Source organism: Hyaena hyaena, unplaced genomic scaffold, assembly GCF_003009895.1.
Source record: "Hyaena hyaena isolate Hyena2069 unplaced genomic scaffold, ASM300989v1 scaffold_406, whole genome shotgun sequence".
NCBI lineage: Eukaryota > Metazoa > Chordata > Mammalia > Carnivora > Hyaenidae > Hyaena > Hyaena hyaena.
In genome coordinates, this window is record NW_024081038.1 from 669,393 (window position 1) to 696,749 (window position 27,357).

A 27,357-nucleotide genomic window follows, 5' to 3' on the forward strand; every position below is an offset into this window, starting at 1 on the left:
GCCTGTCTGTCCTGCCCACCACCCTGGTACTCCTTCTGGTCTGTGAGCAGGGAGCTGGATGAGGGGGAGGGGGATGTTTCTAAGAAGAATCCAGGAGATAAGGGTTCAGAGTTCCCAGGTCTTAGCCGGAACTTGGCCTGGGCTAACCTCAGATGGGATAAGACTGTACTTGTCCCTTCTCTGGTGATGGGAACACTGTCAAAGCTGAACAAACTTGACTCCGAGGCAGCTCTTGCTGTTGGGGGCCCTGCCTCAAGTTCAGTGGAATTACCAACAAGCCCAGGGTTGGGGGATAAAGGCAGACCAAGAATACTTGATATGGAGCCAGCAAGCCAGTATTTTCTTCAAGCAGAAGATTCCCTTTATCAAATGAAATCTCAAGCAAAATCCCAACATGTAAGACAGCAGAAGTACCCTGATTTGAGTGAAGTTGGGTTCAAAGATCACAGCCTGTCATCTCTGAGGCATCTCCACAGACAACTTGGCACTCTGTGAAGCAGCTCTAACCTCAGGATATCTGAATTGAAGAGTAAAGAAAGGGCCCAGAGAGGTGAGGTAAGTCTCCCAAGGCCATATAGTAAAGCCAGGTTCCCTCCATCCCAGGCCAGCAGGCCTTTTCCTCCACTGCCTCCCTCTTTCAGCGAAATAACACTGGAACTACTGGCAGTTGCCTGAATTGGAGGACATTTTTACATGATATGGGAGACTCCACACCTGCTCAACTGCTTGCATCGTTTATTGTTAAACCAAACTGACCATCCTCTGGCCTTCAGGATTGCTGGGACCTGAGAACCTCAGAGTGCATTCTGCTTGATCCGGACCTTCTTGGGCTTGATGTTCATGCGCTTCCACACTTCAGCCGTGGTGCGGTCTGCCTTGGTGACCCCACTGAAGTCGAATGTGGTGATACGTGGCAGGGTGCACAGCACATATTGCCTGTGGGGAAGACTCGGGCTGGGGGCCAGCCCTGCACCAGAACCTCCTTCCCCCTCCACCAGTTGCCACTATCTTCCCTAAGTATAATTTGGGGGAAGACAGAGTTTCTCCTGATAGGCATGAAATGCCTAAAGGTCTCTACTCCTTTCCCTGTCCCAACATGGCAGAATGATGGTGTTGGATTTTGTATGTTCCCACCTCCTTTCCCTGTTAGGGGAGCCCAGCTCCAGGGGCAGGGCACTCACCTATACCCCTTCTCCTCTTCTACGGGGTTCCCATGGAGTGTCAGACTCCGGAGGCGAGGGAGGACAGCCAGCTTGTTCACTTCTCCCAGGCGCTGGATGCTGTTGCCATGGAGATAGAGGACACTGAGGTTGAAGAAAGTTGTCAGGACCTGTTGGGGGAAGGAAACCGAAAGCCAGAATGGACAGGGCCTTGGCTCTGTGCTCAGGACTGGCTTGTGGGCAAAGAAGGAAGAGTTTGAGAAACAGCTTGATTTCCAATCTCTGCCATCCGCCTGCAGCCACTGTAGAAAACTCCAATCTACTTTTTATTTAACAGTGAAGGGGACAGGAGCATCACATTGACACAGAGCTGTGATCTAAGGGGCAGGAGCTAGAGCCTGGGTGCAGCCATAGCCACTGACTTGCCAGGCTTTCTTGCCTCTCCCCAAGACTTAGCTGGCCTTACACTGAAGGCCTTTTCAGCTCTGGTGATCTAAGATTCTTTCACAACACGGGACAGGGATACAGAGTATCATGCTAGGTACATAATAGAAGCTTTCAAATAGTTAAAAAATTGGGATCACTACACGTGGGGAATAGTTTCCAAGTCATGCTTTAGCTGCTTTCCGTCTGATAGGGATCCTGGACCAAAAAAAAGGGTCAGTTCTGTTTATTTCTTAAAATTTGAGTCTGAGTTCATGGAAAATCATTGCTGGGGCCTAGCTACCTCTTCCACAAAAGAACTCAGCACAGGGCACAGTGGGTGCTTGATAACAAGAGCTATGATTTTATTGCAGCCTACTATATGCCAGTTGTTTTTCATAATTCTCATTTAATTTTCACAGAAGCTTTATGATGCTGGCATATGCTCTCCATTTTTTCAGACAGGGATGCTGATATTTTGAAACGTTGGGTGTCTTGCTCAAAGTCACACAGTAAGATCTAGGATTTGAACCTACATCTGTCTGAGCCCACAGCCATGTACTTGCACTGCACCACACTGCCTCACTATTTCTTTGATAATATGTGGGAAGTAGAGAGGCTGGGAGCTAGACAAGGTGGGATCAGGTCCATCCTGACTGGACTCACAGGGCTGGGTACTCACAGGGTCAATCGAAGTCAGGTCGTTGAAGGACAGATCAATCCAGGCCAGGTTCTCTGGATGCTCCAGAAGCAGTGAAACCACATGGCTGAAGTCTTTCAGATCATTGAGGACATTGTTGTTCAGCCACAGGGACTGGGTCAGAGACTTCCCTGACTTTGAGTGCCTTAGTGGTCGTAGCCCTGTTCTTGGCTCCTCGCTTGTCAGATCTGTGGGGACAAAGTGAGACTTGGGTTATCATCTTTGCTTTTTTGTCTTAGGCTCGGGAAGGGACAGAGCTGGGTGTAAGCTATAGCAGGAGGGCCTGGCAGGACCATAGCCTCATGCTTGAGTCTAGTATGACTCTACCAATGGTTAGTCCAGGACCCCGTCCCAAAGGCCCCAGGAATCCGAATAAGCTTGGACTGAGCGTCAAAGACTTCCCATCCCAAACTCTTGGTTTAGGTCACATGGTCCCGTCATGTCTATCATATCATTGGGTCTTCTGTGTACCATCCTCGTTTGAAGGGGTGAGGGAGGCAAAATCACTCTTAATTTTATGGAAATTAAGAACTAGAGTTGTCATACTTGAGCCAAGATGATAGCACAAAATCTAGACTTATCCACTGGTGGAGCCCATAGCATTCGCTTCAGTACAACACACTCTAATGTCCTCTCTCTCGCATTAATGTTGAGCAACTGTGTATGTGCCAGATACTGGATATATAGCAGTAAGCAAAATGAGGGGATCATCTATGCCAAACTCTGTATGAGTAACAGCGTAGGGATGAAGCAGTTGTGCCTTGGAGGAGCTCATCTGGGCAAGATGAAAACAGGCTGGCAACATAACAGCGACAGAATTACAAAGTGGGGCTCCTAACCTAGTCTGGAAACTCAGGGAAGTTGAAACCTGCAATGGAGCTCAGTGGATCAGGAGACATTAACTAAGCAAAGGGTGGAAAGGGTGAGAATAACATGACAGGAGCAGAGGCATGAGGTGTGGAACATGTGTATGCATGGGCATGTGCTGCACACGATGGGCAAGGAGGAAAAAGATAAGGAGCCTTGAATGCCAGGCTGAGTGTTTTGGACTTTATCCTGTGGACAATGGGAAGCTACTGGAGGGTTTAAGCAAATGAGATGATTCAAATCTTTCAACATAGAAGATTTTTTTTTTAATTTATTTTTGAGACAGAGAGTGCACATGTGCAAATGGGGGAGGGGTAGAGGGGGCGGGGAGAGAATCCCAAGCAGGCTCCACACTGTGGGGAGCCCAAGGCAGGGCTTGAACCCAGGAACCATGAGATCATGACCTGAGCCGAAGCTGGATGCTTTACCAACTGAGCCACCCAAGAGTCCCTCATTCTTTTTAAAGTTTATTTATTTTTGTTTTTTGTTTTTAATGTTTTTTAAAAATTTACTTGTGAGAGAGAGCATGAGCAGGGGAGGGTCAGAGAGAGAGGCAGACACAGAATCTGAAACAGCCTCCAGGCTCTGAGCTAGCTGTCAGCACAGAGCCCAACATGGGGCTCAAACCCACGAACTGTGAGATCATGACCTGAGCCGAAGTCGGAAGCTTAACAGACTGAGCCACCCAGGTGCCCCTAAAGTTTATTTATTTTCAGAAAGAGATAGCATGTGAATATGGGGGAGGGGAAGAGAGGGATGGAGAGAGAATCCCAAGCAGGCTCTGCACTGCCAGTGCTCAGCCCGACGTGGGGTTTGAATTCATGAACTGTGAGATAGGAATCCTGGATAAGAAACTTTATTTCTTAAAATCTGAGTCTGAGTTCATGGAAAATCAGTGCTGTGGTCTAGCTGCCTCTTCAACAAAAGAACCCAGCACAAGGCACAGTTGGTGCCTGATAACAAGAGCTATGATTTTACTCTGGAGCCAAAATCAAGAGTCGGCGCTTAACTGACTGAGCCACCCAGGCATCCTACAGATCATTCTGAAACTTTAGTTGAATGGGACTGAAGATAAATGTAGCTCTTTCAGTCATCCAGGCAAAAGATGAAGTGGAACAGAAAATTACCATGACTTGATGGTTGACTGGATATAAGAGTAGAAAATAATCAAGGGTAGTGCCCAGTTTCTTGTTTGTGTGACTGATAAGGAATCAGAAAGAAACGGGCTGGAAAGCTTAGCCTTCGTGTGTGTCTGAGGTTCCTGTAGCATAGAAAGGTGGAGAAGCCAAGTAGGCAGCTGGATATGAACGTCTGAAGCTCAGGAGACAGACAAGAATCGTTAGCATAGAAGGTTGTACAAGTTAGAGAAATAGATGAGATTCCACTCAGAGAGCAAGGGTAGAGAGGAGGGACAAGGAGGAAGGAGAATCTATTAAATAGTAATGAATAATCAGGGAAGGAGAACCACAAGAAGATAGCTCGGGAAGTCTATAGTTTATAAGGAGTTTCAGGAGAATAAGGACTGGAAAATAATTTCGGCAACTCAGAAGCCCCTTGTGGCCTTGTTGAGGACTGTTTCAATAAAATGACTAGGGCCTGGGGACAGAAGCTAGATTGGATTGGGTTCAAGGGTGAATGGATGGTTGAAGAAATATAAGCAAGTAGTGTAAACAACACTCTCAGACAGTTAGGCCAAGGAGAGAGAACAGGGAACACAGTAATGTTACAATCCATCTGTGTAGGCCCCCACTCACGTTTTAACAAATGAGGTCCATGGAGAGGATGGGCCCTGCCCAAACTCATGGTGGCAGAACCAGATACCAGCTATGGCTAAGGTAACTATATTTTTCCTGTTCTCCCTAAGCCTTTCATTACTTGTCTATACCTGGCTCAGGGGAAGTTAAGTATTTAGGTTTTGCTGAACCTGGCCAGCTGTTGTCACTCTCCTCAGGTCTCACTGGACACACTTCCTCCCTCCCATCCCCTCCTCCCAGTGTTAACGTCCTCTCCTCCTCAGCTGCACATCCAGGAGCATCCACTAGATGGCTCTCTGCCTTATGGGGGAGTGAGCAGGAAGTTGGGGGGAGGCTGGGGGGAGGGGGAGATGGCAGAACGGGACTGGAGCAGGGTGCTCCAGAACTCATGAATAAACTCCTTATCCTGTCCCCCCATATCCCGAGAACCCCCAATGAAATGACACAGCTGAATTAAAGAGTTAAAATAAACCCACATATACATTAGCATCTAATCTGATGAGGCAGCAGCTTAGGGAATGCCACCAAGCATGGACTGATCTCCAGCTCAGAAGTAGCCACTAGCAGGACTGTGCTTCCTAAAACTCAAGGCACCCTTTGGGGCTGCTGGTATTAAGGGTGGAATGGGGTATCCCACTGCCACAGGCTTCTGTTCCTTCAGACTCCACCAGCGTAGTGCACTGCTTGAGGATCTGTTGAAGCTGCCTTGTTCACAGTAGGCCAAGGAAGGTCTGGAAAATGGACCACAAATATCAGTGCCCAAAGAACAGTGGAATGTTTAGCCCTAGGGAGACCGGAGGAAACGTGATCCTGTGTTCCTTGCTCTGAAGGGTTGCTGTGCAACTTTTTCACTTGTCCCTAAAGGATGGGAGCTAGTTTGATGATGACTTCTTTGCATCATTTCTCACCTCATAATGGGAGGGGTTGGTAAGTGAGTGTCATAGGGGACTCCCTTACCATTGCAGGTTCATGAGCAGAAGTAAAGGACTTTGGGTTGGATGTGGCCTAAATTCCCTGCCATTTCAGAGTCTATGATCCATCTATTGATTACTTCAGCAAATAGCTTATCAAGTACTCCTAAACTCTTTCCACAAGCTCTGTGGAACCAGAGGGCCTTTTGGGGCTTAGATGTGCCTCTCCTTTTCTCCCTCTTACAACACAGCAAGGAGCACAATGCCTGGCATGTATATATACACATGTGCTTACTAAATAGGTGCTCAGTAAAGATTTAATGATTGAATGAAAGAGAGGGCATCTGTACAGATCATGGTATGTGCTGTGGAGTTATCCTTGGTTGTAGTAGATTATCCCCTTATTCCGAGGGTTCCAGAGAGGACAAAGCTATTCCCCGCTCAGAGCTGAGAATTCCCAGGGAAAGCAAGAGCCATACTTTCTAACTTCATCTGTCACCTCAGCTATCTTATACATGACCATTATAGCTCAAACCCTTGTGAAACACAGACTACATCAATTAGGAGTGGTGCAGTGCCGGGGCACCTGGGTGGCTCAGTCGGTTGAGCATCCGACTTAGGCTCGGGTCATGATCTCACAGTACGTGGGTTCGAGCCCCGCATTGGGCTCTGTGCTGACAGCTAGCTCAGAGCCTGGAGCCTGTTTCAGATTCTGTGTATCCCTCTTTCTCTGACCATCCCCTGCTCATGCTGGCTCTCTCTCTCAGAAATAAATAAAACATTTTAAAATTTTTAATAAAAGGAGTGGTGCAGTGCCCAATAAAGATCACGGTAGGTGAGTGTATGTCCATGACAGAACATGAGTTACCAATGTGGCTGTGCAAACCCAGTAGTACCCTAAATACACAAGCCAAGGCCAGTACCTCCTGGATAACTATTTGCCTTTTTCCTGAGCTTAAAAGTAGCCACCAATTGCCTGTGCGAGAAAACCAAAGCCAGATACTGGGTCTAGAATATGTGGATGCCAGCATGTATTCTGTGAGAGCAGACAGCAAAATCTAGGGACAGCAGAACTCCCTTGGGAAGAAGCATATTCTCCTGAGAATGATTCTCTCTCTCTCTCTTTGTCCCTTCTTGAAGAGTATAAGCCACCTATTTACAAGGACGTTGAATAATAAAATGGGGATGAGCATGGGCAGTGCTGGAACCTGCACTAAGTGTGGGTGACGATGGAATAAACTTGGATATGACTGGAATGAATATAAGAGATTTGTCTATAAATATTTAAACTGGAAACATGCCCATTGTTAATAATGAGACCTTGCATGTTTTACCAGTGATCAGAATAGGCTTGTGTCCTCAGAGGAGAGAGGGTTCTCTTTGTGTTTTCATTAGTTTCTTCCTCTCTTCAGGTAAAAACAGGAGAATAAAACCATTGGCTGATAGACTGGTTTCCCAATTTTCTTACGCCTGACTTTACTGTTGTAGCCTGGCTTCCTTCAAAGATGATCAATTATCCCTCCCACTTCTACCACTTCCCTATCCCCTACTCCTCCCCCAAACAACAAAATCTTCAAGCATGCAGGAATTTAGGCTTTTAAGTAGAAGACTGGTTTCTCCCTGGGGACCATATCCAGCCTGTTGCCATGGTGAGAGGAGTGCTGTGCTCTGTAGGCTGACCTTGGATCACGTGGATGCTTCTGAAGGAAAAGTCAAGAGGGGGCTCTTGCACCGAAGTGTTCATATAGTCCTCTTTGCTCATAGCTCAGGCCATCGTTTGCCAGGTGTAAGCATTGGCCCTCGGAGTCTGGGTTCAGCCTGAGAGGACGGAGAACGACTGGTGTTGTAGATACAAGGGGCACAGGCCTTCCGGTATCCCCATAGCCCCCTACCCTTGCTTTCTACCCTCTACCACTCTAGGCTTGCCTGACTGCATTTCTGTTTTAAGATATTAAGCACAATTCCTTCCATTTGTAGGGCAACTTCCTACTTCTCAGAGCACCTTTACATCCCTTAGAGCTTGTTGATAATTGTAATACCTGTTTCTACTTTCCACACAAAGAAACTAAGACCCCAGGATGAACGTACTTGCCCAAAGTTAAGCCAGTGAGTCACTATGGACTGCAATCATAGCCTCCTGAATCCTACTCTGAGCCCTTTGTGCTACTCCATAGTAGTTACCATGGAGGCTGTCTTGGTACCTACCCTCTGGTGACATCAACTGGGCTATTCTATTGTTTAACAAACTCCCGAGTGCCTGCATTGGATCTGGTGTCTGACAGCCCTTGCAGTCTGACCAAGCTGGCGATTTGTTATCTCTGCTCAGCTTGTCTGTCAGTCCCATTTCCTTTCCATTCAAAGACCCTATTTTCAGCCTCATCCTGAATACAGTCATATGTATATAAACTCATACACGTAAAACTAGAGTCTATCTCAGTCACTCACCTGTCACTGATGCCTGAAACTCCACCATTAGGGATTCATTCCTTTGGGTTCAGTGATTGTTCCCTGTTAAACTGGAAATACCCCCTGAGGGGGATGAACACAATGTTATTAGTCATTTACAATATGATATGAATTGTTTTATCAGATCCTTTCCAATTCTAATGAACTCAAGTAAAGCAGAGAAATTTTCAAGAAATTGGGGAGAACCATGAGAATACTACTCACCTGGGAAGGAGACAGCTGAAAACACTTTACCAAGGGGTTTTGTATGTAACACATACAAACAAAAGACAGACAGACTAACCAGTGCATGTCCCAGTCAGCCTCCTCTTCCTCATTTCATCCACTGCCATCACCACCTTTGCATTTACTATACTTCATCTGCTTTCCAGAAGAATTTAAGGTAGTTTACAACAACAACACATGCATTAAACAGGATGATTTATGGAACAGAGCTGTTCAACTGAAATATAATGAACACTGCAAATTCAGGCGACGTACATAATTTTTTCAAGTATGTACTTTAAAATTTTCTAGTAGCCATAAAAAGTTAAACAGATGAAGCTTAATCTATTTTATTTGACCCAAATATCCAAAATATTCAACATATAATTACTATTAATAATTGAGACATTTTACCACTTACAGAGCACATCCCAGTTTGGACATGCTACCTGTCAAGTGCTCAACAGCCAGAGGTGACTAGTGGCAACCAGACTGGACAGGGCAGATGTAGGAAATGGAAACATGAAAGAGAAAGATTAGAAGGCAAATTAAAGAAGAAAGGAGAGAGATGTACCAAACAGTTAGGAAACAGTCTATATTATCTCTGAAATTCCTGGCAGCCAAAGTAAAAAGGGAAAGCTTAGGATATGCAGTTCTCATCATTTGATTCAAAGAAGCAAACAGATTATATGCAGAAAATGAAATCCATGCATTCTCTTAAAATGGAATTTCCCTTAAAAACCATGGACATGAGAGCTTATAATTCAGCTTAATACAGTTCAAGAAAATTCCTTTTTTGGTGATTTCACATGTGTAGAAGAATGGAGAATGAATGATATCTTCCTCTCAAAAAGCAGCAGTCTCAACAGAGCTTTGTGGAAGCACCACCTTGAGTCACTTCACAGCTGAATTCTCTTATTAAATCGGGACTGGCCTAGTGGGCACAGACTGTTGATTAGGGAGACCAGAATATTTTAGGTATCAAATCAATAGGCAGACAACAAAGAACACATGCTTTTCCAGAAACACAGGAACCTGGTTTGTGTTCTTACTGAGACAGAGGAGCCCAATTTACTTGAGCACCTACAACAGGTTTGATGCCTTTGAGAGATTGGATAATTTTCTCAAAGTTCTGGGTTAGGACCCGAGTTCTGCACTACTGGACATGGATTTTAGCTTAGTATATTTAAGGGCAGAATTTTATCATTAGTTTCCTTGACCATCAGAGAACCTCACTCACTGCAGTTCCTAAGAACTTCTGATTTCGTGACGAACCAGCTCCTGATGCATTTTTCTGGATGAGTTAGTATTAAAAATGGAGCCTCAAGTGGTTAGATAAATTTGCCAGGGGGAAAGGGTTATTAATCTCCATTTAAAAAGTAGTCCAGGCAGCGAGCTAGCACTAAATCATCTGTTCATCATCTGACACAGAACCTGGCTGACAACAGGCACTCAAATGAGAAACTGCCAAATACAAGGATTTCTGTTTTGGGAGTGTTGATACTAAGCTGTTCTTTCTAATTGGCTACCAGGTTCAGCTATTTCAGTCTACACCTTTTTCACAGTAAGAAACCCAATTCTGCAAACATTTGTGGCGTGCCTGCTGCCCTGTACCTGGCCAGAAGGAATGAAGCCAAGATGGCAAATAACAGAACCCTGTCTGTCATGAGCACAGAAAAGCTTGCTAGGTTTCCATTGATTGTGGCAAACCAGCCTGCATCCAGTTCTAAGAAATAGCTGCCTATTTAGTAAATATTCTCATGTTTCAATTCTCAAGCCTAGTGTACCCTCTTTGATGAAGCCTGAAGACTGTCTTTCCAGATAAAATTGGTCATTATGTCCTGTGGTAGATTGATTCCCTTGATTGTTCCTATTCATGGTCTTCCTTGTGTCTATCCTTTTTGCCCTATAACTCTGTAGTTCTATCCACTCTCATGCTGGGCTCAGCCATATGACTTGCTTTGGCCAATGGGACGTTGATAAATATGAAACAAACAGAAGCTTAAAGAGAGAGGTTACTCTCTCACTCTTTGCCTGTGTCAAGAGAAAATGGCTAGGCTGCTGGAGGGATGTGAGAAATGTGCAGGTGAGATATGTGCAGAGAGCTAGTGTTCCCACCTGAGGCCATCCTAGACTAGCCAATAGCCAACTTATACCACATCAAGTTCAGGATAGTCACACAATCCACAAGTGTCTGCAGACACATTAATGAGCCCAGCCAAGACCAGAAGAAACATAGCTGACTGAGAGACTTGGAAGCAATAATGAATGTGTATTGTTTTAAGCTCCATGTTTTAAGCTATGGATTTAGATGGACTGTTTAACAGCAAGAGCTAACTGATAACATGTTCCCATTGTACTTTGAACAAAATTTTATCACAGCCTGTTTCCTCATCTGTAAAATGGAGACAAACCTACTTTGAGAGCTGTTGTATGTCCTGCAGCAGGTGCTTAATACATTGAAGCAGTTGTATTCTTTGTACATTTCTTTATAAACTACTTCCTATTCCTTCCTTGTAAGCTCAAGGGCAGGGACAGAAGTCAGACTTCTTTCTCTCTTCCCACCATTACTCTGCACTGAGCTTACCAAAGAATGGATATTCACTAAAGGCTTGATGAACAAATAGATAATGGAAAAATGAAAGAAGGAATGAATAGTGTCTTCAGGTGTCACATAGTAAACCTGGCTGCTGGGTAGAACTGACAAAACTCTGAGGCTGCGTTGCTCACTTCAGTGCCTGCGTTTTTGGAGTCTGTCTTTCCCAGCTGCTGTTCTGCCTCATGCCCAATCAGATCCCAGTTGCCTTCCTCGTTTATCCAGGTGAACTTGACAAATGACAGTTTTAGAGGCACACTTGCCTTGTTTTGGAATTTTTCTCTTCCAAATTGGAAAGGTTTTTTACCTTATTTTTAATTTTAAAAGTTAACATGATAGCTGAATAAAGTCAAACAACATAGAGAAGTACATCAAGTAGAAACTAAAGTCTGAGTCTCCATCTTACCAAGAACAATCACGATTAACCTTTGGGAATATAACCTCTTAGAAGACATATATACAAAACTGTGTATATACATACAACAGCTCTCAAAATAGGTTTGTCTCCGTTTTACAGATGAGGAAACAGGCTTATGATAAAATTTTGTTCAAAGTACAATGGGAGCATGTATCAGTTAGCTGTTACTGTATAATAAACCATCCAAAACCATAGTTTAAAACATATAGCTTAAAACAATACACATTTATTATTGCTTCCAAGTCTCTCAGTTATACTAAATGCTGCATTCTATTTTTATTTAATTTTTTAAATTTTTTTTATGTTTTATTTATTTCTGAGAGAAAGAGAGACAGCATGAGCAGGGGAGGGTCAGAGAGAGAGGGAGACACAGAATCTGAAACAGGCTCCAGGCTCTGAGCTGGCTGTCAGCACAGAGCCCAGCACGGGGCTCGAACCCACGAATCGCGAGATCATGACCTGAGCCAAAGTCAGACGCTCAACCAACTGAACCACCCAGGCACTCCTAAATGCTGCATTTTAAATGCATTTAAATGCAGCATTTAAAAATGAATGTGTACTATTTGTAAATGTATTTTTAAAATTCTACTTTATAACTGGGTTAACTGACATACAACATTATGTAAATTTAGGTTACACATGTTGATTTGATGCATTTATACTGAAATATGGTTGCCCTTGTAGTGTTAGCTAGCAATGTATTTTTTCTTTTTAAATTATTTTAGACTCTCTGGGTGCCTGGGTGGCTCAGTCTCTTAAGCATCTGACTCTTGGTTCCAGCTCAGATCATTATCTCATGGTTCATGAAATCGAGTCCCATATCAGGTTCTGCACTGACAGTGTGGGGCCTACCTGGGATTCCCTCTCTCTCTCTCCTTCTCTGCCTCTCTCCCAGTCTCTTTCTCTCTCTCTCAAAATAAATAAACTTAAAAAAATGTTGTAGACTCTCACCCTTTTAATAGCTGCAGAGTATTTCACAGAACTTGTGTGTATCCTACTTCATTTACTTAACTTTAACCAATCCCAAGTTGATGAAAATTTGTTTTCAGTTTCTGGAAATTACTAACTATTGGAGTTTGATTTGTTGCTAGCCTATTTCTTCCCTCCCAGGTAGGTAGCAACATGATGGCACAAGAAGCTTTGGGGATAATCAGATCAGATCTGATAAGAGACGAAATGGCTGGGCCTAGAGGGGGTTTCTGTTCATGGACTACAGGTGGAAGAAAAATCAAAGAATGTCATGAAAAGTCTACCACATAATCTAGTGGGCGGTTATATTCCCAGGTGCCACAGGGAAGCAAGATTCAACCTTGCTCTCCTGCCTACCTCTCTACTGCCATCTCTTCTCCTCCTCTCTAATTCTGCGGTCCAGCTAAATACATATTTGAATTAAGTTCCTTGTGCCTGCCACTGGGCTGCCTTCCTATGCTCAAAATACAGTTTCTCTCTCCTTTTGCCTTGCTACTTCTTTATGGCTCAGCTCAGGTTTTAACTTTTATAAGGAGCCTATACATACAGCCCAATTTGGATGTGGAACTTTCTTCTGAACTCCTATAATACCCTATACTTACTGCCAATGTAGCACTCTTACAATACTAACATTATCTGCTTACTACCTATATGTCCATAAACTCCACCAGGGCAGGAACCATGTTTTTCTCATATGCCTATGAGTGGTGGCAAGTAGTAGGTGCTTAATCAGTACATAAAAATCACAACAATGGTGGTCACCTGGGTAGCTTAGTCAGTTAAGCATCTGACTCTTGATTTTGGCTCAGGGCATGATCTCATGGTTCATGGGTTTGAACTCCCCATAGGGCTCTGCACTGATAGCATGGAGCCTGCTTGGAATTCTCTTTCCCTTCTCTCTCTGTCCCTCCCCTGTGCACACATGCACTCTCTCTCTCTCTCTAAATAATAAACACTTTAAAAAATTGCAGGGTGGAGTGCCTGGTTGGCTCAGTCGGTTAAGCGTCCGACTTTGGCTCAGGTCATGATCTTGCAGTTCCTGGGTTCGAGCCCCGCATCAGGTTTTGTGCTGGCAGCTCAGAGTCCGGAGCCTGTTTCAGATTCTGTGTGTGTGTGTGTGTGTGTGTCTCTCTCTCTCTGCCCCTCCCCTGCTCATGCTCTGTTTCTCTCTGTCTCAAAAATAAACTATAAAAATTTTTAAAGAAAAATTGCAGGGTGCCTGGGTGGCTCAGTTGGTTAAGCCTCTGACTTCGGCTCAGGTCATGATCTCATGGTTCGTGAGTTTGAGCCCCACATCAGACTCTCTGATGTCAGGGCAGAGCCCATTTCAAATCCTCTGTCTCCCTCTCTCTCTGCCCTTCATTCTCATTCTCTCTCTCAAAAATAAACATTTAAAAAATAAAGAGAAAAAAATGGCAATAGTGAATAATACTATAATGGAGAGGGATGTGAGCTTGTATAATTGAAGGATCTAACCTAGTCTGAGCAGTCAGAGAAGTCCTTCCCAAATAAGTGAGTGAGAAAACTGAAAGATAAGTATAAATTATATCAGGGGGCAAAGATGAACATTCCAGGCAGAAATAACAGCATGTGCAAAAGCTCTATGGTGAAAGATTACTTGGAAATTTTGAAGACCTCAAAAAGGCCATATAACTGGAGAGGAGAAAGGGAAGGATATATACATATTAGACTGGAGGCTGGAGAGATAGATAGGAGCCTGGCTGAGATGTTGCTTGATGCTAAGACCAACAGCAAGGCACAAGGTATGTTTTTAAATGGGGGTGGGGGGAGTGAACAAAATCACATTTGTAGTTTGAAGGACTACTCTGGCTGCAGCATGCAAAATGGTTGGGAAAGAAGGCAGGAAGGATGTGATGGTAGCTAGGACCAGAGAGAAGTCCTATTTAGGAAGTAATGCCAACAGAACTTTGTGATGGATGTGAAATAGAAGTGGTATTAAGGATAACTCTTGGGTTTTTGGCTTCTGTAATGTTGGGCAGAGGTGAGAACATGGGAAGAAATCTTGGCTTAGAGTACAGAGAGATGGTCAGTTGCAGACGTGCTGAGTTTGGGTTGCCTTTGAGATACATGAAGATGTTGAAGAGGCAATTGGCTATACAGATCTGGAGCTTAGAGATGAGTGCTGAGCTGGGAACACACACTTGTGTACATGAGGTAAATGGGGTGGATTAAAATACCAAAGAGAATACAGAGGTGTGAAGTGGGCCTAGAACCAAGCCTGGAGAGACTGTAAGGTAAGTGGACCAGCCACCTAGAAGCCAGCTATTCATGGCAGCATCAGACGTGGATGTTGCCTTAGCCAGACTATTTCCTGTTTAGTTTTATTAACTCTGTTTGATTCCCATTGTCTTCAGTCTCTCTAGTTCCTTTTCCTCATTTAAGCTTCCAAGGAAGGATTTGGACTCATTCTGGTGTAAGTGTAAGTACCCCAAAGTAGGCCACAAAGGCTTCTTTTCCCCTGAGGCAGTTTAACCTACTCCAGCTGGAAGCTTGGCAACTGGGATCTAGTTTTAGCTGTCACTGGCAGGTTGTGTGTGGCCTCAGGCTAGTTACTGCTCCTCTTTGGGTTTCAGTTTTCCAATCTGTAAAATGGGAATATCCTTGACTCACAAACCCCAAAAGAGACTGGATGTGAAAGTGCTGGGTAAATTGCCAAACGTAATCCATCATGAAGACTAAAAGGAATGAAACTAACAGAACTCTGAGAAATGGACCATAGTGGAGGTGAAGGGAGAAGAGGTAATTAAGGGACAGAACCCCTAATGACTGTGTGTGGGAAGATGCTGCTGACTCTCAGAAGGAAGCTGTATTCTATGAACTTCCTGCTTGTAAGGAAAGGGACAGTTCAAGCCTCATGTACCTCCAGTATTAGGGCCTGTAATTTACTCATGTCTTGAAGAGGTCTCAGTTCATCAAAGGAAAAGCCAACCCATTTTCTGAGAGCATTTCAGATCTCCCAGTGTCCGGGATTTGAAGCATTCGTATTAGAGGGGCCCAGGTTTGCGATGGGGGATGTTCTTACGTGGCCCAAATCTGTGTTAACATGTATCTCGGCGCCCTTTCCTCCCCTCCCCGCTCCGGTCTATTCCCTATGGACGTTGTTTCTTGTTTGTTGGGAAAGGGCGTAAAGGGTGTGTGCAGGGGGTGTCTCAGGTCCCCGAGAAAGGAAATTCCTTAATCTTTCTGTGTGTTTCTCCTCTCTCCATAGAGAGCGAATTGTCTCCTAGAGCGAATTTCCTGTTTCCCCTCCCAACTCACCCGCAGTGGCTTTCCCTCCAGCTCGAGGTCCCACAACCCCTTGCTTACTCAGCCCAACTCCGTAGTAACTACGCTCGCCACCGCGACTCGGCCTAGCGCCGAAAGCGCTGCCGTGTTGCCTACCGGGAGCTGTAGTTCGCCGGAGGCGGGCCTCCGAAGCCGCGGGCGGTGCTGGGATTTGTAGTTTTCTTTGCTCTCAAGTCGAGACCCGCGTCCGGAAGTAGTGACACCCCTTCTACCAGTGGTCTTCACACTTCCTTTTCCCGGGTCCTGAAGCGTGCCCTTGCGTGAAACTCCAGCCGACAGAGGCCAATCAGAGGGTGGTGCGAGGGGGCGGGGCCATAGTTTAAACTAATTGTGCGCTCAGAGCGCTGGCGCGAGTCCGCAACGAAGACGATCCCGGGGGAGCGTCAGGCGCTGCGGGAGCGCGCGGCCAGGTAACCGGCGCGGGCTGGCGGCTGGCGTTCGGTCTGGGCGCTCGCAGGGATGCCCAGGCCTAAAAGGGGTGTTGGAGAGACGCGTGCGAGGGGAGAGCTTCCTTCATAACCTACTCTGGGGAGAATATCGGGGGTGAGGTTTGTGAGGAGGGGCGCATGTTCTGAGGAGAGGTGCCGGCGTGCAAAGGGGGAGAGTCTGTTTGGGGGCGTGACTGTGGAATTCTGTCTGAGGACGACGCGGGTGCGGGGTAGTGCGTGTTTCTGAAAGGCTTGTGAGCGAGAGGTCCCAGGAAAGTCTCCGACTATTAATTTTAACAATAGCAGTAGTAATACTGGTAGTAAACATTTTCAGAGCACCAACTACGTTTCAGACGCTGTGCCACACCCTTTATATGGATCATCTTTTTAATATTCCAAATATTCCTATTAGACTTTATTAGGATAGGAATTAGCGGTATTTTATAATGTTTTCTTGGCCAGAATTACATAGCTAGTGCGCGGTTGGCTGTACCAAGTGTTTGAAGGTTGGCTTAAATAAGAAGAGGGGTAAGGGGCTGTGTGGGAGCTGTGTGAGTTGTTTTTAGGGTCCAATCTCCCAGGTAAGTTGTTTCATGGAAAGCTCTTAGAAAGTACAAATTTATGACTGTAAGTGACCGTGAAGATTGTGGGTGGGAAAGAACTTAACTGGCTTGATGCTCCCTCCTCTGGGTGCGCTCTCTTCCTTACCTCTGGTGGAGTGCTTCTCATCTGGTATTGGAAGAGTGTCTGTATGTTTGTCCTTCTTGGTGGAGACTGTGTCTTTTGTCCCTTTATCCTGATGCCTAGGCAGCTATGAGTGAGACATGTCATGGCCATTGATGTATGCTTTGAAATGAACGAGCTTTCATGACCTGAAAGGAAATAGGAGCCTGGCTTTCCTGTCTTCATTTAGTGGCTTTTGGACCTCTGTGTTCTTTTTGCCAGAAATGGGACTGCCTTCTAAAAATGTGATACTTACTTGCTTTGATCCGTGTTTCCCTCTCTCTGGTGTCTGTTGCCTGGTCCTGTATTTCCGAAGTTCTGGACTGTCTTGTGTGTTACTCTCTGGTAGGCAGAAACCTTGATGGTAAGGGAATTGGAGTTCCCTTGTGGAGATCTTTACTACTGTGATTATATGGGAAACTGGAGGGAACATACAGATCAAGTAAGATCGCTTTCAGTCAGCAGGGATTAGTGTATGTATTCCATCCATCTCTTTCTTGTATGGTATTTCCTCCCTTAAGGAAGAGGCACATACTTGTCTGTAAAAGCTCCCAAAGTACTCTTTTCTTGGGCCAAGTTTAAGCAAATGATGACTAATTGTAATTCTTGAATCTTAATCGAAAGCCAAAGCTGTACTCCCCCAAAGCTAGAAGATCTTACCTGAAAGCTCATATAAGAAACATTTCTGTGTAGAGTGTTCTTCTTTATTTATGGAATATGGAAGTGAGAAGAATGCTTTGAATTAATACTTGAATACTAGCATTGTTAGGATGGGGAAACCCCTGCCACAGGTGGCTAAACAGAGCTGATCAAGGAATGTTTTGACAGCTGTGCCTAATTGATAAAACCCTGTGGTCAGTAGCTATATTGGGGGTCATTTATTTCAGCCCCTTACCCAGTGTATACTAAACTTCTCAGAAAGTGTTGTCTGAACTCAGAAATGAGCACTTCCAAGAATTATACCACTCCCAAAGGCAGTCTGTTTCAATATTGAATAATTCTAAGTGATCATAATTGTTGTTGTATTGTAACAGCATGTTTAAAATTTTTTCTTTTTTTTTAATGTTTTATTTATTTCTGAGAGAGAGAGAGAGAGACAGCGTGAGCAGGGGAGGGTCAGAGAGAGAGGGAGATACAGAATCTGAAGCAGGCTCCAGGCTAGCTGTTAGCACAGAGCCTGACGCGGGGCTTGAACCCACCAACCGCGAGATCATGACCTGAGCCGAAGTCCGAAGTCCCGCGCTTAACCAACTGAGCCACCCAGGCGCTCCTAAAATTTTTTCTTTAAATGTTTATTTCGGACAGAGGGCGGAAGCTAGAGTGGGGGAGGGGCAGAGAGAGGAGACACAGGGTCAGAGGCAGGCTTCAAGTTCTGAGCTGTCAGCATAGAAGCCTGATGGGGGGCTTGTAACTCACAAACCATGAGGTCATGACTTGAGCTGAGCTCGGCGCTTAACCGACTAAGCCACCCAGGCGCCACAACGATATTGTTTTGTGCTGTCAGTGAGTTTTTAATTTTACCCTTATATGTTTACTATTTGTTTTGTCACCATTCTTTCTTGCACTTTGTTTCATTTATGTTAAAGAGATGAATATATCTTTCAGATGTTTCAGTGAGGGCCGTTTAGTGGTAAACACTCTTCTAGGAAAAATCTTTATTTCCTCTTCAGTCTTGATAGTTTAGCTGGGCACTAGGCTTCCAAATATTTTCTCTTAGCATTTTGAATATGTTATTTTACTGATATTCTGGCTTTTTTTGTTACTTTTGAGAACAGTGCTCACCATTTAACTATTATTTTGTTGTAGGTAACCTGCGTTTTTCTCTGTTTTAAAGATCTTGTTTGTGTTCTACAGTTTGATTACATGGTGTGGATTTAATTTTATCTACTGGGGGTTTATAGTGATTCCTCAGTCTGAGATTTTATATCTTGCATAAGTTTTGTAAAGAATTTGCAGTCATGGGGCACCTGGGTGGCTCAGTTGGTTGAGTGTCCAACTTTGGTTCAGGTCATGATCTCATGGTCTGTGAGTTTGATCCCGGTGTCGGGCTCTGTGCTGACAGCTCAGAGGTTGGAGCCTGCTTCAGATTGTTTCCCTCTCTCTGCCCCTTCCCCACTGTACTCTGTCTCTCAGTTTGTTAAAAAAAAAATTATGTTTGTTTATTTTTTAGTGAGACACAGAGTATGAGCTGGGGAGGGGCGGAGAGAGACAGAAACACAGAATTCAAAGCAGGCTCCAGGCCCTGAACTGTCAACACAGAGCCCGATGACGCGATGCTCAAGCTTAGGAACTGCGAGATCATGACCTGAGCTGAAGTCGGAAGCTTAACCGACTGAGCCACTGAGGCGCCCTGTCCCTCAGTTTGTTTTAAGTCAACTTTGCTTATGGATAATTTATGTACATTGAACTTTGTTTATAGTAAAAAGTTTTGACAGATGTATATAACTTATAAAAAGCTGCCACAATCAAAATATAGAGCAGTACCTTCACTACCCAAAATTTCTGTGTGCTTCTTTTGTGTGTGTGTGTGTGTGTGTGTGTGTGCGCGCGCGCGTGCTTCTTTACAGTCCATGCTTCCCTTCACCTTGGCTCAGGAACTTTTGTAGGTTAATTTGTATTTCCTAGAATTTAAATAAGTCAAATCATACAGTGTGTATTCTTGGGCTTAGTTTCTTTCACATAGCATAATGTATGTGAGATTTATCCATTTAGTTGGATATATCAGTAATTTGTTACTTTCTGTTGCTAAGTAGTATTTTGTTGTATGGTTATATCATGTAATTTTGCTTATTATTCACTGTTGATGGATATTTGAGTTGTTTCCAGGTTTCGGCTGTTGTGAATGAAATTGCTATGAGCATTCATGTATGAATTTGTATATTTTCCTTTCTTTTCAGAGTGGAATGGCTGGGTTGTATGTCAGGTATATATTTAACTCTTTAAGAAATTACCAGTTTTCCGAAGTAGTTGCACTGTTTTAGCAGTATGTGAGATCTCTGTTTGCTTCATATTCTTACCGATATTTGGTATTGTTGGCCTTTTTTTAAGTTTATTTTATTTGAGACAGTGCAAGTAGGGGAGGGGCAGAGGGAGAGAGAATCCCAAGCAGGCTCTATGCCGTTAGCATGGAGCCTGACATGGGGCCCAGTCCCACCACCCATGAGATCATGACCTGAGTGGAAATCAAGAGTTGGATGCTTAACTGACTGAGCCACTCAGGCGCCCCGGTATTGTCAGCCTTTTTAATTTTACCATTCTCATGGAGATGTAGTAGTATCTCATTCTGGTTTTAATTTGCATTTACCTAATGACTGGTGATGTTGAACATCTTTTCACATATTTATTGGCCATTCATATATCTTCTGGAGCAATTTTGTGGTTGTTTCTTTTGGGCACTCAAGGCTATTCCCAACCTGGGACCAAAATGTATGTAGTTTTTCTCTACTTGTAGATCTCCAAGCCACAAAACAACTATGGTTTAGAATTCCAAGAGGGTTTTTTCCTCCCACTTCATTAAGTGAGCAAGACAAGCTTCCTTATTTCCCTATGGACAGATTTCCCCCCCCCCCCCCCCCCCCCCCCCGGTTTGTCTTTATTGAATGTCTTAGCCTTTGTACAGGAATCTCAACTGCTCTTTGTAGGCTCAAAATCTGTCTCCTTGACAATGAGGTGGTTATAAATTTTTTACACTGCTGGGACAGCTATGCTGTCAGGTCACTTTTCTTGGACTTTCTCTTTCTTGTGAGCTCAGTTTATCTATGTATCAATTAGGATCCAATCAGGAAAGTAGAAACCACATATAGCTATTTTAAAAGTGAAGTCAGTAAAGAGAATTAGTTTAAACCCTTGCTGGAGGGCTGGATAAGCAAAAAGGGAATCTTAAAGGAACTTTGATGTAATAACTGCATTAAGCAGCTACTTCATCTAGGACTGAAAAGGGAAGGAAGGTTGGAGTTCTCAGAGCCTGTAAGTCTGAAGGGATCTGGAGGAACTATCCCTGGTTCTCGGAGGAGAGGGCATCGCCTGGTGCTGCTGGTTTCTCAGGTGCTCCCAGGAAGGGCCTAGAGGAGTCAGGTTTGGTTGAGCTCTGTCCAGATGGTGCTGGTGCCTCTGAGGGGGCGCAGTGAGGCTGGTTCTGGGAGTTTAGTAGGAAGGAACCGCCTGCTGTTGTCAAGAAACAGCAAGCCATAGGAGGGAGGAAGTTCTTGCCTTCTATTTTCCCTTTAGCACCTCCTATTGTCAGAGCCTAACAGGGAGCCAGCTGGCAAAGGTGTCATAGGGTTGGTGGAGTCCAAGTCCCAGTGTCACAGAGCATAGTGTGTAACAGGGTAAGTGTGTAACTTAATTGGCACGATCTAAAAGGATGTTTATTATATTTTCTAAGCATTTCCAGGCATATTTAGTGGGAAGATTCTCAGGTTGTCTGATTTATTATAGCAATAGTTAACATTATTTTTCCCCTCAGGATGTACGGTAGCAGGCTCTGTTCTAAGCACATTACATGAACTGCTTCCCAAAGTTCTGTGAGGTAAATACTATCATTATTACTATTCCCTTTAACAGGCAAGGAAACTGAGACACAAATAAAGTAATCTACTCAAAGCCATACAGTCTGTAAGTAGAGTTGGTGTTCTAATCCATCCAGCATTCTGGGCTCCATAAGCCACATTCTTAACTTCCTTATTATGCTGAAAAGTTTTCCCTATGTCACACCAAACTGCAATTTCCACTCACTAGTTCTGTTTTTGTCTTCTTGCAGAAGAACACATAAAATTTTCTCTTCACCTGCATGACAAGTATGCATATATTTGAAAAAACGTTCGTGTTCTCCCTGGCTAAACATCTGTAATTCTTCCCTCACATTTGCTATGATATAACTTTTAGACCTTTCACCACAGTTGTTTTCATTCTTTAGCTATGTGGACTCTGACTTTGCTTTTTAAAGGTGGGGCACAGAGTTGCCTTCTACTAACACAACCCAAGCCTGCATTGATGTTTTGGGTAGCTCTGTTAAATTCATGGTTCATTGAGAGTGTAACAGCCTCTCTTCTACCTCCCATCATAGGCAGCCTCCCTCCCCTACTCCAAAGGCCTAAAGGCAGCCTTTTGAATATAAACTGCTGTACCAGGTCTCTACCATCTTGTATTAGTTTAGTTGATTTCTTTTATTGTGAATGCAAACCTTTATATTTAATCCTGTTAAATTGTATCTTGTTACTTTTGGTAAGGTCAGAACTGTTGAGACCTTTTTTTGCCAGATCACATCTAAAAGCATTGTATTTTCTGTCCTTCAGAGTTTATGATTCCAAAGCTTGATGAGTGGGCTTTCTGTGTTTTCATTTTGTCTTTGGTAAAAAACGCTAAAAGTGGCAGACTTGAGAAATAAGCTCTGTGTAATACTATTATAGATCTTACTTGAGCTGATGGAGGTTCGAGGGGGAACAGTTTGGCTATTCTTTCTGCTAAATTGGAGGAGGAGCTATCTGGAAAGATAGCTTGGCTGTCAGTGAGAGGAGGAGAGAGTCAAGGTTAAGGGTTGGCCATTGGGCAATCAGTCATCCTAATAAGGGACCACTTGGCAGAAGTAAAATGATCTGGTGGCTGTAGAAAGGAAAGAGGGCATGTTGCACAGAATGCTTCTGGGTTGAGGCCTCAGTTGACAGCTGTGTCAGCTGCCCTTTCTGTCCTACTTAAGGGCTGATTTCTTTGAAGCCAGTGCGGGAAATGCCAGTGATCAACCCTTGCCTATTTATTTATTTATTTATTTATTTATTTTTGTATCTTTTTTTTTAAATGTTTTATTTATTTCTACGAGAGAGAGAGAGACAGCATGAGCAGGGGAGGGTCAGAGAGAGAGGGAGTCACAGACTGAAACAGGCTCCAGGCTCCGAGCTGGCAGTCAGCAGACGCGGGGCTCGAACCCACGAACCGCGAGATCATGGCCTAAGCGAAAGTCGGACGCTTAACTGACTAAGCCACCCAGGCGCCCCAACCCTTGCCTATTTAGATTTCTTCTGCCTTATTGCAATTGAGGACAGGTTTTATATGATGAGGAGTAAAGACTGTATATTTCAGGCTTATTTATTTGACCACTTGGGTTCCTTCCTGTGACTGGTCAGACACACTTCTTTTGCAGGCTATCAAGTTTTTGGTACCCTACAGCCAGGTGGATGCAATGTGACTCCAGATCTTGGTCCTTTGTGTGGGTGGCAAGTGTATTTTGCCCACGTACAGTGGCCATTTGTCAGGTGTCTCACTTGTAGATGGCCTCAGTGAGGGGTGAGATAATAATAGCTTTGATTACCTACTTTTCTGTCTTCCACGTGGTGTGATGGTGTGAGTTTGAGAGAAACCTCTTGTTCCTTAAGAGTTTGCTACTGTACCCCTCATGAATTGCTGCAAAATGTACTTGTCTGGTTGCTGACCTCCAAAGCCCAGTTTCCTTAGGCAGTGAGCAAATAAGCAATGAGTGCCTGTTTTATCTCTTAAAGAGCTGAGTATATAAAGAAATGTACAGTACAGGATTTCCCTCCTCACCAGCTGTTCAAACCCATAGATACTTTATAGGAATCATAAATATTTATATACTCTTGTATATGTTCAAACTTATTGATACTTTACAAGAAAAATATAACAAACTTTGTCTAGATTTGCCAGTTGTTAACATTTTGCTGCATTTGCTCTCCATCTTTCATTTTCTGAACCTTTTTTTTTTTTTTTTTTTTAATTTNACAGGCTCCAGGCTCTGAGCTGGCAGTCAGCACAGAGCCCGACGCGGGGCTTGAACCCACGAACCGCAAGATCATGACCTAAGCAAAAGTCGGACGCTTAACCGACTAAGCCACCCAGGCGCCCCTGAACCTTTTGACTGTTAGATGCAAACATGTTTCTTCATCCTAAGTAGTTCAGTGTTTCTTAAAAACAAGATATCTACCTATATAATAACAATACAGCTAGCTCTCAGAAAATTTAGGATTGATTCAGTACATCCAGTATATAATACTTGTTTAGACATCTCATGTTTTCCCAGTGATGTCTTTTATAGATTTTTTTTTCAAATCAGCCTTCAAATGATCAGTGAAGGATCATTCATGCATTTAATTGTCATGATTTTGTCATGCCTCTAATCTCTTAATCTTGAATGCTTTTTTAATCTGTTGCAACATTGACATTCTTAAAGAGTTTAGGTTAGATTTTTGCAGATTTTTAAAAAAAGTGTATGCATTTATTTTGAGAGTGTGAGTGGCATGGAGCCTGAAGTAGGGCTCTATCTCACGAATCCTGAGGTCATGACCCGAGTCAAAACCAAAAGTTGGATTCTTAACCAGCTGAGCCACCCAGGCACCCCTAGAATATTTCTTAATTTGGATTTGTATGATTATCTCCTTTTCATTAGATTCAGGTTAAACATTTTTAGTAGAACTAGATAGGTTAATACAGTAGTTTGACTAGTGAGGCTGGAAAACACATGGACTCATTATTCAGTTTTGTGTGACTGTATGTAATTTAGCACTTTGACCTTGTTGTCTAGTCTGTAAGCCCTATAGGAATTGAGAGAGGAGAGAACTCAGTAGGACCTGGAACAACTAGGAAAGACTTTGAGAGGAACATGTATAGAATTTGAGATAGTCGGAGTATATGGTTAGATAAGCTGCTCTTTGGGTTTTCCATCCCACTATTAAAGTTGTATGTATTATCATGAAAAATGAATTTCCTCTTCAGAGTTTAGAGTGCTGTTATCTTCTGTGGTGTTTGTACTATTGGGAAGCCTAATACTTCAAAGCTCTTGCTTTGCTTCAGAGATGATGCCCAGAATTTTGCCAGCTGCCTAACCTTGGGAAAGTTTCTTCACTCGCAAGCTAGGGAGGGTATTAATAACTATTTAAGAAGTTATTGTGGGGCGCCTGGGTGGCTTAGTCGGTTAAGCGTCCGACTTTCGCTTAGGTCATGATCTCGCGGTTCGTGGGTTCGAGCCCCGCGTCGGGCTCTGTGCTGACTGCCAGCTCAGAGACTGGAGCCTGTTTCAGTCTGTGACTCCCTCTCTTTCTGACCCTCCCCTCCTCACGCTGTGTCTCTCTCTCTCTCCTAGAAATAAATAAAAACATTTAAAAAAAAAAAAAAATTAAAAAAAAAAAGTTATTGTGATGCTCAAAGTGAAGAACTGCATGAATATTTGAATCAAAACATTTGAATGCCTTGGAGTGCCTGGGTAGCTTGGTAGGTTAAGCATCCAACTTTGTTTCAGGTCATGATCTTCCAGTTTGTGAGTTCGAATCCCACATTGGGCTCTCTACTCTCAGCATAGAGCCCGCTTCAGATCTTCTGTCTCCCTCTCTCTCTGCTCCTCCCTCTCTCTCTTTCTCTCTCTCAAAATAAACATTTAAAAAATAAACTAATAAAAACTAATAAAATATTTGAATGCCTTTAGATGGGAACAGCACTCCATAGTTCTGCCACCTGCTCTACAGGAGAATCCATTCCTTTTACCTGCCTGACTCGTGAAGGTGTTTGGATTTACCACTGCTGGATAACTCCAGGCAGGGAATGAGAAATAGAGTCTTATGCAGAGAGAAGTGGCAAGACTGGCTTGATTAGTTCAGAGAGTACACTGGAATAGTGGGAAGTAAGGTTGAATAAATGACTTAAGGCCATATAATGGAGGGCTTTGAAAATTAAGCCAAATAATTTAGACAGATGATTTAGACAGAAGAAAGCCCTGGAAGGTTTTTGAGGAGGAGAAACACACTTGGAAATTAGAGTGGTATGGAGCCTCCTGAGGAAGGACCTTTCTAGGATTATTAGACCAGAATCCTAATAGGGCCTTCCCAGTGCTGACCAAGGCGAGGTGGGGGTGGGGGTAGGGGTGTGGTGTGGTTTGGCAATCTTGCCACAGGAGGCCAGAATTTCTGCCCCAGTGACTCTTCCTGCTCTGCCACTGACTCACCCCATTGACCTAGGCTGCGTGGCTTCCCTTCCGGTTGCTGTCTGATCTACAGAATGCTGGGGCTGCCCAGGGTGATATGCAGCTGAGCTGACCAACAGTGGGTGGGATGGGAGAATGAACAAGCATTCCTGCCCCTTTGCCCCTTCCCTGGGTAGAGGCTAATTCTAAGCCGACTGCCAGGGATCTTGTCCAGGCCTGAGGAAGCTGTCCCCCAGGAGGTAAGTTCAAGATGGTTTCTGTCCTCTCTCTGCTTTTTCATAGATCAGCTTTTTCCTGAACATAAGCTTTACTATTTTCTTTTTCCCTGATTTGTGTTCTTCATAGTAACCTTTCAGTTACTTGAAGCACATGGGTTACTACAGGAGGTAGGAAGAGAGTTTTTGTTGTTGTTGTTGTTTAAATATTTATTTTGGAGAGACCACAAGTGGGGGAGGGGCAGAAAGGGGACAGAGGATCTGAAGTGGGCTCTGCACTGACAGGCTGACAGCAGGGAGCCCGGTGTGGGGCTCAAACTCACTAACCATGAGATCATGACTAAGCTGAAGTCTGATGTTCAACCTACTGAGCCACCCAGGGAGAGAGGTTTAATAAACATATTCTTGGTGTGGTCGAAAGTGATCACAGGTTTCCCCTTATCCAGAACTCTTGTGAGCTACATACTAAACAATGGCTTATACATATAGAGAGATACTGGTCTTAAGCCATTCTTTCTCAGCTACTGGGTTTCAGAATCACTCTGGTATGCTTCAGTATCCCAAGTTATTTCCTTTCCCTTTGGAAGACAGCAGTGAGGAACACGGAAATGGGAGGAATATGGATTAGGATATGTTTGTGGATTATGCTGGAAGTCAGGGTGACTGGGTGGCTAATCCTGACTGTTGTTGACCAACTGTGTGACCAGGGACAAACTACCTAACCTCTTGGACTGAAGTTTTCTCATATATAAACAAATAGCTTGTATTATGATATGGAAGATTTCTTCCGGGCCAAAATTTATGACTACATAATGTGTGATTGTAGAGTAACAAAGGGGCGCCTGGGTGGCTCAGTTGGTTAAGTGTCTGACATCAGCTCAGGTCATGATCTTGAGGTTCATGGTTTCAAGCGCCACGTTGGGCTCCGTGCTGACAGCTCAGAGCCTGGAGCCTGCTTAGGATTCTCTCTCTCTCTCTCTCTCTCTCTTTTTCTGTCTACTCCTCTCCCATTTGCATGTGCACTCTCTCTCTCTCACCCTCAAAAATAAATAAACAGGGGCGCCTGGGTGGCTCAGTGGGTTGAACGTCTGACTTTGGCTCAGGTCATGATCTCATAGTCTGTGGGTTTGAGCCAGAGCCTGGAGCCTGCTTCAGATTCTGTGTCTCCCTCTCTCTCTGCCCCTCCCCTGCTCGCTCTCTGTTTCTGTTTCTCAAAATAAAATAAAGACGTTAAAAAAAAAAGTAGGGGCACCTGGGTGGCTCAGACTCTCAGTTTTGTGAGTTTGAGCCATGC

General features: G+C 44.0%; 2 protein-coding genes across 9 annotated transcripts in view; one reads left to right on the forward strand and one right to left on the reverse strand.

Annotated features, from left to right (window-relative positions):
• Nucleotides 1-331: 331 nt before the first annotated feature.
• Nucleotides 332-16,025, reverse strand: LOC120245114 (leucine-rich repeat-containing protein 51). Of its 7 annotated transcripts, XM_039252009.1 has the most exons (7): nt 15,748-15,834; nt 8,261-8,344; nt 7,496-7,633; nt 2,266-2,471; nt 1,182-1,330; nt 757-936; nt 461-517 (listed from the first exon to the last, which is right to left on the reverse strand). In XM_039252009.1, exons 3-6 carry the CDS (start codon nt 7,575-7,577, stop codon nt 795-797), a joined length of 579 nt encoding a protein of 192 aa, XP_039107940.1. In that variant the 5' UTR covers nt 7,578-7,633; nt 8,261-8,344; nt 15,748-15,834; the 3' UTR covers nt 461-517; nt 757-794. The 7 variants fall into 7 exon arrangements, with proteins under 7 accessions (XP_039107943.1, XP_039107940.1, XP_039107938.1 ...); XM_039252012.1 differs by lacking the exon at nt 757-936 and having other exon boundaries at nt 332-517; XM_039252007.1 differs by lacking the exons at nt 461-517; nt 15,748-15,834 and adding an exon at nt 15,871-16,025 and having other exon boundaries at nt 719-936.
• A 113-nt stretch (nt 16,026-16,138) lies between these two features.
• The window catches only part of NUMA1 (nuclear mitotic apparatus protein 1), a 71,226-nt gene continuing 60,007 nt past the window's right edge, over nt 16,139-27,357 (forward strand). The window contains exon 1 of one of the 2 annotated variants that reach the window (XM_039252026.1): nt 16,139-16,184. The gene's annotated coding sequence lies outside the window, so the exon portion shown is untranslated. Of the gene's footprint in view, nt 16,185-25,924; nt 26,088-27,357 lie in introns of those variants that run through there. The other variant, XM_039252025.1, reaches the window with a different exon arrangement.

Coding starts and splice junctions, on each gene's coding strand:
- LOC120245114 (XM_039252009.1), bottom strand. CDS start 7,577: ATGAGCAAAGAGGACTATATGAACACTTCGGTGCAAGAGCCCCCTCTT. Junction 2,472..7,495: donor AAGCATCCACGTGATCCAAG/GTCAGCCTACAG, acceptor TTGTCCCCACAG/ATCTGACAAGCGAGGAGCCA. Junction 937..1,181: donor GAAGAGGAGAAGGGGTATAG/GTGAGTGCCCTG, acceptor TCTTCCCCACAG/GCAATATGTGCTGTGCACCC.